General features: G+C 43.3%; 2 protein-coding genes across 5 annotated transcripts in view; both read left to right on the top strand.

The window, feature by feature from the left end:
- Nucleotides 1-13,146, top strand: part of cemip (cell migration inducing hyaluronidase 1) — a 319,445-nt gene that overhangs the window by 79,710 nt on the left and 226,589 nt on the right. The window lies entirely within an intron of this gene.
- The window catches only part of LOC140386430 (cell surface hyaluronidase CEMIP2-like), a 211,099-nt gene that overhangs the window by 162,952 nt on the left and 35,001 nt on the right, over nt 1-13,146 (top strand). For both annotated transcript variants that reach the window (XM_072468758.1, XM_072468757.1), the window contains exons 20-21: nt 7,706-7,888; nt 10,913-11,135. In XM_072468758.1, the coding sequence (XP_072324859.1) occupies nt 7,706-7,888; nt 10,913-11,135 (406 nt within the window). The remainder of the gene's footprint in view (nt 1-7,705; nt 7,889-10,912; nt 11,136-13,146) is intronic.

Below are 13,146 nucleotides of genomic sequence, written 5' to 3'. Positions count from 1 at the left end.
TTTCAATCTTTCTGCTGCCGAGATGTCTGCCATGAGGAAAGGAAATAAAATCAGTTCAGTCTCACGTTACACACATCACTGCAACCTCTTATGAATTACTTACATTTGAAAGTTACAGAGAACGAAAAGCTCCTCTGTAGCTGAATTCTGCTCCAAAGCCATGTCACTGGTCTCCCTCCAAATTACCAGTCTGCTCTAACTGCCTAAAGGCAAAATATACACAAAATACCTCAACAATGCCTGGAGCTTTCCTCTACCAATATGTCACTGTCTGCTAAGAAGGACGAAAGCTGCTGGGAAGCACTTACAGCAAAAAAAAACATTTGTCCATCCAAATATTCAGTGGTTTTTGTACCTGGACTAAGTTTTTCCACTGCAACACTAACACTATCCACAGAAACCATTGAACGATTTGAAAATTCAAACCCTCGCTGACAGATTGCTTTAAGCATATGCCCCATTGCTAAAGCGCCAAAGCACTTAAAGTGTAATTTTGTACATTTATAAAAGATCAAAAAGCAGTATGTATAACCAGCCGATTGGCTTTTTTGCAGTTAGGAAAGCACAGCGTAGATTGCCTTATCCCTAGACGTTTGTTAATTTAACGTGTAAATCTGCCCAGAATGTGTGGTAGTTATTCAGCCACTGCTCAACTCAGCTCAGAAGACAAAACCCATTGATACATGTAGACACAACTTTGGTAAGTGGTAGTTACGTCTGCCAAAGGAGTGCCACAAGTTATAAATCAGAAACAGCATGAAAAATAAAACTGACCAGAGACATGTATAACCTTTGACAACACATTTGAAGCCACTTTATCTTTGGGCATAGGGGGGATTATTGATTATGTTACTGGATAAGTGATCAGAGGTCTTGGTCTAAAATCCAAAAGCTGTGGCTGGAGTTTGGCCATTCCCCATTCCCATCGGTCCCGCCAACGGTGAAGCCTCACCACTGGTTTTCCGGCGGTGGGGGGGAAGGGCATACAACGGGAAGTTCCGTTTCCAGGGGTGGGACTAGAATCGCCCATTGCTGGGCAAGAGCAAGTCGCCTCCGTTGCCGTGAAACACAGCACGGGGGCGGGCGGAAAATCACGCGAGTTCAAGTTTCATTATTCCTATTTATTCCTATTTGGCGCAAAAGTAGAAAGGAAACTGTGGCTAAAGCATGGCTTACAAGGAAAATTAGAGATAGTTTTAGATTCAAAGGAGAGGCATACAAATTAGTAAGAAAAAGCAATAGACCTGAGGATTGGAAACTGTTTAAAATTCAGCAAAGGCAGATCGAGAGATTGATTAAGGAGGTGAAAATACAATATGAAAGTAAACTAGCGGGGAACATAAACACCGACTGTAAAAGTTTCTATAGGCATGTAAAGAGAAAAGGATTGATTAAAAACGAATATAAGCCCATTACAGTCAGAAACGGGGGAATTCATAACAGGGAACAAAGAAATGTCTAAGGAACTAAATTCGTATTTTGCTTCGGCCTTCACAAAGGGAGACATGAATAATGTAGCAGAGGTTCTGAGTAACACAAGTTTTAGTGAGGAGCCGAAGGAAATTAGTATTAGTAGCAAAATGGTTTGGGGGAAATTAATAGGATTGAAGGCAGATAAATATCCAGGGATATTCTTCATCCCAGAATACTTATCTCAGTGGCCCTAGAAATAGTTGATCCATTGGTGATCATTTTCCAAAATGGACTGGAGGGTAGCTAATATAACCCCACTATTCAAAGAGGGAGATAGAGAGAAATTAGGGAATTATAGACCAGTGAGCCTAATGTCGGTAGCAGGAAGTTGCTAGAGTCCATTATCAAGGTTTTCATACCACAGCATTTGGAAAGTGGTATAATCAGACAAAGTCAGCATGGATTTACGAAAGAGAAATCATACTTGACAAATCTGCTAGAATTCTTTGAAAATGTAACTTGTAGAGTTGACCAGGGAGAACCAGTGGATGTGGTTTATTTAGACTTTCAGAAGGCTTTCGACAAGGTCTCACATTATTATGTAAAGTTAAAGCCATGGGTTTGTGGGTAGAGGTTTGAGATGGATAGAAAGCTGGTTAGCAGACAGGAAGCAAAAGGTTGGAACAAATGGGCTTTTTCCGATTGGCAGGCAGTGACTAGTGGGGTACCACAGGGTCCTGTGCTAGGACCCCAACTGTTCACTTTATATATTAATGATTTGGATAAGGAAACTAAATGTATTATCTCTAAATTTGCAGATGATACATTTTTGGTGAGAGGGTGAACTGTGAGGAGGATGCAGAAATTCTTCAGTGGGATTTGGACAGGCTAAATGAGTGGGCATATGCAGGGCAGGTGCTGTATAATGTTGATGAATGTGAGGTTATCCGCTTCAGTAGCAAAAATAGGAGGGTAGATTATTATTTGAATGGGTGTAAATTGAGAGAGGTAGAAACTCAGCGAGACCTTGGTGTTCTCAGTTGCTGAAAGTAAGCATGCAGATACAACAGGCAGCAAAGAAGGCAAATGGTATGTTGGCCTTCATAGCAAGAGGATTTGAGTATAGGAATAGGGATGTTTTACTGTAATTGTATAGGGCATTGGTGAGGCCACACCTGGAGTACTTTGCACAGTTTTGGTGTCCTTATCTGAGGAAGGATGTTCTTGCTATGGAGGGAGGGCAGTGAAGATTTACCCAAGCTGATTCCTGGGATGGCGGGACTGTCATATGAGAGAGACTAGGTCGATTAGGATTGTATTCATTGGAGTTTAGAAGAGTGAGTGGGGATCTCAGAGAAACTTACAAAATTGTAACAGAATTAGATGGGGTAGATTCAGAAAGAATGTTCCCAATGATGGGGGAGTTCAGAACTAGGGGTCATAGTTTGAGGATAAGGGGTAAACCTTTTAGGACTGAGGTGAGGAAAAATGTTGTCACCCAGAGAGTGGTTATTCAATGGAATACAATACCACAGAAAGTAGTTGAGGCCAAAACGTTGTGGGGCTAAAGGGATCAAACGATATGGAGGAAGGCAGGATCAGGGTATTGAACTTGATGATCAGCCATGATCATAATGAATGACAGAGCAGGCTTGAAGGGCCAAACGGCCTGGCCTCCCCTGCTTCTATTTTCTATGTATGCTTCTATGTATTATGAAAATTTGAGAGTTTAGTTTTGGCTGGTAAATGATTGGACAATTCAGAAAAACTAACCAGCAAGAGAGGTGACCATGATCCAGACCATGATTTTGAGCCTGCATTCAACGCGAGCGCAAACAACGAATCGTGCGCAAAATCCTGCGAGATTCGGGAAGCGAGATTTTCGCCAGCGAGATCTCATTTCCGCATTTTCCCCGCATCTTGCCAATGATGTAACACGACAACTTCATTACCATATATACCATATATTTTAATACATGAATGTATTATTATAGGGCTTCCTAGTCACGTGATAACTTTTCACTGAATATTCTTTACAACAGCTATGTAAGATTGGGTAAGTATAGCCTCGGGGGGTGAAGGTTAATGTCAACCTGGCAGTGCCAACCTGTGCCAGGGGTGGACCCTCTGCGGTGCCCCATTGTGGGGGGTACCCCTTAGGTATGGTAGGGCAGGGGAGCACCAATGCCTACTTGTGACATTCTTCTTCCTGTTGTGATATTTGTCCAAATGCTCGACAGTGTAGTCCTCTAACCACCACAGAACCGTCAAATGCCTATAATGCAGAAAAAGGCCATTTGGGTCATTGAGTCTGCACTGACCCTCAGAAAGAGCAACCTAACGAGGCTCAGTCCCACGCCCTATCCCCGTAATGTCATAACCCTACATTGCCTGCACTTTAACTGTTCCCTGCTGCATCCTCCATGGCAACACCTCCAGCAATTAGCGTTCACTTGCTAATGAAGCAGCCCTCTCTTCTTACGCAATATAAATTGTTCCCTTTACTGTTGGTAATCTTGCAAGTTGTTCTGATGAGTGCAAGATATCATGAACCACGATGATGTTATCTGCGAGAGCATCCCAACTTAGAACACTAGTTTGTGCAGTGCACAGTTTTGATTTTTGGAATAGTGAGAGGAGTCAAGCGAAACCCCAGTGAGAATAAGCAGCCTAGTCATCGTGCAACAATTATCAAAGACTATTTATTGAATTAAAGAAAAGACAAATACACACAAACAGGACTATACTATGCTCAGACAATTAAGTACATGAATTACTAAAGACATACACAATTTACATAAAACATACCTCTTGTTCCAAAATATATCTAAGATCCCTGAACTCCTTAAGGTTTCTCCTTTCCCCAAAACAATATCCAAATTAAATAGATCTATAAGTTTATAGTTATCCCACAATACAGGGAGGGTAATAAATTCTGGGAAACGTCTTGTCCTGGTCCAGCGATTAAATTTTAAACTGCTTTTACGAAAGTTTCTGCACTGCCTTGGCTCGAAGACTTAGAGGTTGCAAGACCAGATGCAAATCTGGTCTCCAGGCTACTAGATGTAAAATGTCCTGCCTGCTTCTGAGGGTGCTGGCAATTATAGCATTGTTTCCCTTTGATCCTGCATTCTGTCTATTTGGTTGTCTGCTTCGCTCACATTCCTTGACTATAGAAATGATCATGTAAATACTTCACTATTCTCCCAATCATCTAGGTAAGGTGTTTTCACTAATAGGCCATTCACACCTGATTTTAGCTAGATATCTGCTAATCTTGTTACTGGGAAAGATGCATCTCATCTGGTCTTTTGAATACTGGCTACTGCTGTCACTAGGCAGATTTCTACCTGTTGTTGGGCAGATTACATCCTATTATATCTTGTAACTCGTGTTACTAGGCAAATCCATGACAAAGACAGAAAGCGTAGCCTGCATGTCTCTTTTTTCAGCAACGCAATAGTTGTTAGACTGGGAATGCTGTTGTCAATTGTAGTAGTTTATAGTGAGCCCACTGTTCAAGGTAAGGCTGGAAATTCCATCAAACCTTCCAAACCAAACTTCCTAACACCAACCCCATGCAATTCTTGTTGCTATCATGTGATTTGTCCTGCACTCACTATACTGTTGCCCCATCAACTACTCTAATACCTGGAGGCAAAACCAGTGCTCAGGATCCGTGATGCACCATACACCCTGACACATCCAAGCGCCATAAATCAAACTTCTTGGGCTTAGGTTGATTTGCACTGAAATGTAGAAAGTGTCATTTTTAGATGGTTCATTGTGAAGCTTGGCTGACAATGGAGGTAAAGCTGCCATTCCCTAACTCACACACTATTAGCAAAGCCATACACCTGGAATGAAGGATCTGAATGTGTGCACAATCAAGATCCTGTTGCACCTGCACTCTGATTCCCCCCAGTTCTGAGTGCCACTGTTCAGACATTTGTGTCTGATGTGACGCAACGAGTACAGACTCTCGGTGTTGTGTAGCAAAACAAAATGCAAAATGTCCACTGTGCGTCAGTTTACTGTGAACAAATACGGCTGCCTTGGTAAATGCACCTCACTTGGATTGCTCAGGTGAGTGTAACAGCAGCTTTCATAGATGACGTGACTGTGCTGACATGTTGCATGGATCAGTATGATCTCCTGCCCTCCCTGACTTCCCAGTGACCTCTTAAAGAGCAACAATGACATCCTGGTAGGGATCTAAAACAATGAGAGGAAATGGTTCATAATGATTCACAGTAGAGCTGATCCCCCACTCTCACCCTGCTCTGTGAAAGCAAACATTTATGTTTGATGATTGAAAGGGGAAAGTCTGAAAGCTTGATTACGTGAGCCACTTTGGCGATCTTTGAGACCTGCACCTTGTAGGGATCATTGCAACACTCAGTTCCTCTGCTCTATGAATGCAAATTATTAGAATGGGCACGGCTGAGGAGGTCTTGCAGTGCAGTGGGTGGCGTCCCTGCTTCTGAGTCAGGAACTCAGGGTTCAAATCCCACATCAGGGCTTGATGGGCATGGAAGGTGCAATCATAATGTGGACAACAGGCTGATTATCAACCTGTAAATCATTCTGGTACATCTATGGCAGGTGCTAAGAGCAGTCATCCATCTGCAAAAGCCACTGCACTATGTTACCAAGCATAACCAAACACAGGTGTCCACCCTTTCAGGACATGGTTCTTGGAGAGAGAGACATGGTTGAGATGTGCAATTCCTGCCCTCTCAGTTGAACATACATGTGGAGCTCTCAGTGTTGTCTGTTAGGTGACTCATTAAATTCACTACAAATAAGAAAGAACCCATTTAAATCTCAGCTTTCAATATGTCAGGACACCCCAAAGTACTTCACAGTCTATGAAGGACTTTCAAAGTGTTGTGTGATGTAGGAAGCAATTTATGCTCAGTGAGATTCCACAAACAGTAAGAAGAAGCTGACCAGATGTCCAGCTTGTGGTGTTGTTTGAGGGATAAGTAATCGGCCAGTATCATGTGATGGATGGCGCTTCCAACTGTGCAGCACTCACTCATTGGAGTGTTAAACCTGGATTACGTGTTCAAAGCCTTGCAAAGAACTTGAATCCAGGAGCTTCTGACTCTGAAACAAGAATGTGAACACTGACCAGTCACTGACTCGGGGAACCAGGGCCAGTGAAGTGATGCTGCACCATTGCTGTTCTCTCTGTGACCCATGCTCTCTCCAGTCCTGTGCTCCCAGGAGGATCCAATGCTCAGTGGTTATATCCTACAATGGAATCCCATGAAGTGACTGCACTGACCTGTAGTTCCTATTATTGGAATTGTATCATGAGTCACAAAATACTGCATCAGTCACAGGCGACTGCTAAAATTATTTGACGTCTTACTTTCCAGACTTATTTCATCCGAGCCAATGTTTTGCTAAATAAAATTGTCTACAGCTCAAGGCATCCTTTAAATGTCAGAGCTCCTGCAATTGCTGATCATTAGAAATCATTTAGTCCTGTCCAAGGAATTTGGATTAAGAGTTGACTGTCCTCCCGGTTTTGGGATTCTTATTGGGTCTTTATCCCTCCCTCTATTAGAATTACCCCCTCACAAACGTGGAGGGTGGATAATGGTACTTTTTTTTTACCTTTTAGCAGAAATACTGAGTGACATCTGTGCCACTCTCACCCAGCAATGCCACCAGAGCAGTCAGTGCCCTGCCTCCAGTTATTTATTTGACACGGTGATGGGCAATCTAGTCTGGTGAGTGGGCCACATGGTGGCCCCCTTCATCTCAGTGGGCCGCAAGGTTGGAATCTGGCATGGTTGCTAATTGTGGCCCTTGAATAAGATTGAATGCATTTAATACACACCAAATATTTTGTAACAAGTTATAGAAGATGTATTAATTAATGTATTAATAGAACTGTCGTCAACTTAAAGTGGTTAAAACAAAAGAAGTACTTACGTTGGATTGGGAGCAGAGGGAGCGCACGACTCTCAAAGTTGTGAGCATCAGCCCGCACCTCACCTCACGTGCACTTTTGCATGGGTCTCACCTCAGTCATACTGGCAGGAAAAATGCTACACGGATGTAAACCAGCGGAATGTGGCACTCTGCAAGTGGGCAACAGTCTCCTGGGCCGCACTCAGAGACCAGATGGGCAGCATGCGGCCCTCGGGGAGCAGGTTGCCCATCAGTGATTTAACAGAAAATGCGATTTGTTTCAAGTGTGTTTTCTCATGTAAAGGAAATGCCAGTTTTGCTGTGCAGAGGATCTAACAATAGATTGTCATTGATACTATTGCAGAGGGAACTGGATCCAAATTGGTCTCTGTTATCCCAAGAGAACAGTTTTTAAAATCATGTCTGATATAAACCAACGATCGAGTGGCAGGGTACACAGCGTGAAACGGTACAAAGCAGCATCATCTTTCAATATCCTACAGAAAAACCCAGAGAAGAGCCTTTATTACTTTGACAGCAATGCAGGGTAAGTCAATATCTTTCCTTCTACAGCTAGCCAGTAGCTAATGTGTACTGTATTTGAGGAGCCCAAGAGAAAGCATCCAGCAAGAGAATGTCAAGGGCCCAGAAGAGTCATTGTCATAGAACCATACAGTCACTATAACACAGGAGGAAACCATTTGGCCCATTAAATCCATGCCAGCCCTCCAAAGCGCAATCCAGTCAGACCCAATCCCCTGCTATATCCCCATAGCTCTGCTTGTTTAGTTCCCTCAGCTGCCTTCAATTCCCCTTGTAATAAACAATAACATTTTCTTAGCTTTCTTAATTACCTGCTCTACCTGCACATTAGCCATTTGCGATTAATGCACTAGGACACTCGGATCCCTCTGCATCTCAGAGCTCTGCAATCTCTCACCATTTAGATAATATGCTTCTCTTTTATTTTTTCTGTCAACATGGGTAATTTTGCATTTTTGCACATTGCACTCCATTTGCCAGATCTTTGCTTACTCCCTTCACCTATATATAACTTTTGTTTAACCTCCTTATGTCATTCCACAACTTACTTTCCTACCTAATCTTGTGTCATCAACAATTTAATAATCATCCCATCCATCCTTTCAACCAATTAATTTATATAAATTATAAACAGTTGACCTCACAGTGCTGATCCCTATGGCACACCTCTCGTTACATCTTGCCAACCTGAAAAAGACCCATTCATGCCTACTCTCTGCCTCCTGTTAGGCAGCCAATCTTCTATCCATGCCAGTATGTTATCCCCATACAATGAGCTTTTATTTTCCGTAATAACTACCATTTCCCTTTACCCACAGCACGTTAGCTACTCCAAAAATCATAGAATCCTTACAGTCCAGAAGAGCTCCAATCAACTTATTAAATATAATAGTAATCTTAATTGTCTCAAGTGGGCATACATTAACACTGCAATGAAGTTACTGTGAAAAGTCCCTAATCGCCACATTCCAGCGCCTGTTCAGGTACACAGAGGGAGAATTCAGAATGTCCAGTTCACCTAACAGCATATCTTTCGGGACTTGTGGGAGGAAACCAGAGCACCCGGAGGAAACCCACACAGACATCGGGAGAAATACAGACTCCACACAGACTTCACTACAGACAGTGACCCAAGCCATGAATCGAACCTGGGACCCTGGAGCTGTGAAGCAACAGGTGCTACCCACTGTGCTACCATGCCACCTAGTGGTTTCCCTTTCACAAAACCATGTTGACTCTGCCTGATTACCATGGACCTATCCAAGTGCCCTGCTGCAGCTTCATTATTAATAAAGTTTTATAATATTTTCCCTGTGGTAGAGGCTATGCTAACTGGGCTGCAGTTTCCTGCTTTCTGTCTTCCCCCCTTTTTGAAAAAAGGAGTTATATTTCCAATCTAATGGGACCTTGCCCGAATCTAGAGAGTTTGACAAAGTTAAAACCAATGCATCAACTAACTCACTGGACACTTATTTTCAGACCCTAGGATGAAATCCATCAGGACCTCGGCTCTTGTCAACCCACAGCTCCAACAATTTACCCAGTACCACTTCTCTGGCGATTGTAATTTTCCAGAGTTCTCCCTCCCTTCCATTTCCTGATTTATAGCTGCTTCCGGGATGTTAGTTGTATCCTCTCTAGTGAAGACTGGTGCAAAATACCTGCTCAATCCATCTGCCACGTTTTCCATGATCAGTTCTCCAGACTCACTTCCTATAGGACCAATGCTCATTTTGTTAATTAATTTCTTTTGTTAAATATTTATAGAAACACTTACTCCCCATTCTTATATTTTGGGGTAACTTTCTCTAATGTGCCCTCCTTATTATTGTTCCGCACACATGAGTGCGGCCTCAACCGGGACCTGGGTTTCATGTCGCATTACTTTCATCCCCCACCATCTGGCCTGTGAAATCCTACCAACTGTCCTGGCTTGATACAATTCACACCTCTTTAACCTGGGGTTACCCCATCTCTGGATCTGTAAAGATTTAATCACTTGCTAATGGTCGCATTCCAAGCATTGTTTGGCATCTTTGAATTTGTCTATGTATATGTTTCTGGAACATACCTCTTCATTCACCTGAGGAAGGAGCAACGCTCCGAAAGCTAGTGACATCGAAACAAACCTGTTGGACTTTAACCTGGTGTTGTAAGACTTCGTACTGTGCTCACCCCAGTCCAACGCCGGCATCTCCACATCATGGCTCCTTATTATTAGTCATCCTTTGCTGCTCCATATACTCTGTCCAATCTTTTGGCCTTCCACCTATCTTAGCACAATCATATGCTTTTCCTCGAAGTTTGATACTATCTTTAACATTTCTAGTTAACCATAGATGGTTGGTCCGCCCCTTGGATATTTTCTTACTCGTTAAATGTATCTATTCTGCATACTGTGAAATATCCCCTTAGCTGTTTGCCACTGCATCTCTCTTCACCTATCCCGCAACCTAATTTGCCAATTCACTTTAGCCATCTCTGCTTTCATGCCCTCATAATTCCCTTTATTTAAGTTTTAAAAAGTAGTCTCAGACACACTCCTGTCTCCCCCAAACTGAATGTAAAATTCAGTCATATGCTCACTGCTACCCAGGGGCTCCTTCACTTTGAGGTCATTAATTAACCCCATCTCATTGCACAATACCTGTCTGCCATAATCTTGTCCACCTCTATCTAATCTCCCCTCAATCGTCTTTGCTCCAAGGAGAACACCGAGGGTGGGGGAAACTCTTTAATCCTCACTTACATATGTAAGGGCTGAATGTCTATTTTAGACAGCCAGCAGGAACACTTAAAAATTGATTCCACCCACTATTGGGTCTGATGCCTTTCAGGCATCTGGTAGACATGAAATGTCCCTGAAATTGGACCTTATTGTACCTATCAGAAAAACAGACACAATGAGGCCTACTTATTACCCCTGACAATCACTTATTTTGTTTCACAGTCTAATTTGCTAAGTGCGGAATGTCCGCCAATAATTATCTTCTACATTGTTTGCTTGAATCTTCTTGGTTCCTCTTAGGATTCTTTTTATTATCCTTCAAGCAAAACATGTCCGGAAAGGTCACAGTTACTGCTCCAAGTACGGCTGTGAGCGGGTGAAGATTCTGTCGCACGTCATCTCCTGGGAAACCAGTGATTGCTTGCGCAAGGGCCACTCCGTGAAACACACAAGCGAGCCGTCCCATCTCCTGACTCTCACCGGGCGAGTAGCTGCTCCTTGCAGTCACTGTGGTGCCCCGCAGGTATGCTGTCCACATTAAGTAACATTTATCATGTTTCCTGGTCCTAACACTTGGGTATCGAATCTCAGGAGGAAAATATTGACCTTGGAGAGAGTGCAGTGCAGATTGAGTAAAATGATAGCAGGGCTTAAAGGGTTAAATTATGAGAACAGGTTGCATGAACCTGCCTGGAATTCCCTTGAGCTCTGAATTATGAGGGTCGATCGAAGCCTCATTGAAAGTGACAGAGATCTACGGAATCAAACGGCCTCTGTTGGACGGATTTCAAACATCCTTTCTGGATTTGTAGGTGTGAAATTTTCATGTAATCTGGAACTCTCGCCTCTAAAATAAAATGCCGAGGGTGTTGGGATCAATTAAAAAGTTCAAAACTAGGATCAGTAATCTCTTTTGGACAAATGATTTGAAGAAATGGAGGGAAAATGGTGCTGAAATCAGCCAGGGCTTAATTGGATGGTGGGACAGGCTCAGGGGGTTGAATGAACTTTCCTGTGTTTCTGGCATTTCTGCAAGTCTGGGGAAATTGGACAAGAAGGAATGCAAAGCTGCAAAGGACTCTTCCTAGTCTTCCTTCTATTCATTCAAATGGGCTGAGCTGTTTGATGGGTTTATACCTCCATTTACATAGTTTCCCTGCACTCGGCATACTCAGTCACAGGGCAGGAAGATCCACCTGTCTACGAATAGATTCTGCATTGCCTGAATTGTGAAGGATTATTTTTTTGTAAATATTGTTGTTTTAAGATATTAAAGTATACACTGTTAGTTGATCAGAAAGCCTTGATTGACTGCACCTTAGTTCTCCTACACAGTAACGATCAGTAAGTGACCCAATGCCCATTGAAAATGGAGATGAAGAGCCTTTAGGTTAACGAGGATTATTGGAATACAATGGTGATATTCAAAGCAACATCACAAAGTTGTTAGAGGCAACGTAAGTGTAAATTTGACAATCGCTCACTCCCAGTGGCGGCCTTGCCTTGAAGAGAGAGCAGACTGGTGATACGGGCCAAAATCCTCGTTCGCAGTCGGGATTTTCCAGTGCCGCTTAAAGTGAAAAGAGTTTTGTCCGGAATGCCAAATTTTCCGTCCTCGCTCACAACAGGTCCTGCCACGGACAAGACCAGAGACTCCCGCCCTGCTGTGGTGGGACCCGCTGTGGGGGATGTGGCTTGCCAACCAATAGTCTTCCAGCAGGACTGGAAGATCCTGGCCAGGCTCTAGTACTGGTTCCCTGAACCGTGCCCCCGGCTGCTTACAGGGAGTTCAGGAGGTTGGCGAATTTCTCTTATTTGGATGAAAGTGGATTAATTTGAAATTCCTTAACATGGATTTCATCAGCACGGTGGTGCAGTGGTTAGCACTACTGCCTCACCGTGCCGAGGACCTGGGTTCGATCCCGGCCCAGGCTGTGTGGGGTTTGCACATTCTCCCCTTGTCTGCGTGGTCGCACCCCCACAACCCAAAGATGTGCAGGGTAGGTGGATTGGCCACTCTAAATTGCCCCTTAATTGGAAAATAAATGAATTGTGTATTTTCAATATTAAAAGAAGAAAAAAAAACCCGATTGTACGGTGCTTTTGAAATTCCAAATAATAATAATCTTTATTAGTGTCACAAATAGGCTTACATCAACACTGCAATGAAGTTGCTGTGAAAATCCCCCTTGTCACCACATTCCGGCGCCTGTTCGGGTACACTGAGGGAGAATTCCAAATATCCGATTCACCAGCAGCACGCCTTTTGGGACTTGTGGGAGGAAATTGGAGCACCCGGAGGAGATCCACGCAGACACGGGGAGAGTGTGCAGACTCCACACAGTGACCCCGGGTCCCTGGCACTGTGAAACAACAGTGCTAAGCACTGTGCTACCCTGCCGCCCCATAATACAGCATCACTGGGAATTAATGATCTGGCTGCAAATATAGTTTATGAGCTTCTCATTATGCGGCTCAGCCTGAAGGCTTAAACTTTATGTTCTAGCTTCAACTGACAGTCATGTTTGACTAAT

Source organism: Scyliorhinus torazame, chromosome 12, assembly GCF_047496885.1.
Source record: "Scyliorhinus torazame isolate Kashiwa2021f chromosome 12, sScyTor2.1, whole genome shotgun sequence".
NCBI classification, from domain to species: domain Eukaryota; kingdom Metazoa; phylum Chordata; class Chondrichthyes; order Carcharhiniformes; family Scyliorhinidae; genus Scyliorhinus; species Scyliorhinus torazame.
The sequence above is the reverse complement of the archived record's forward strand: the minus strand, read 5'-3'. Positions and strand labels throughout refer to the sequence as shown.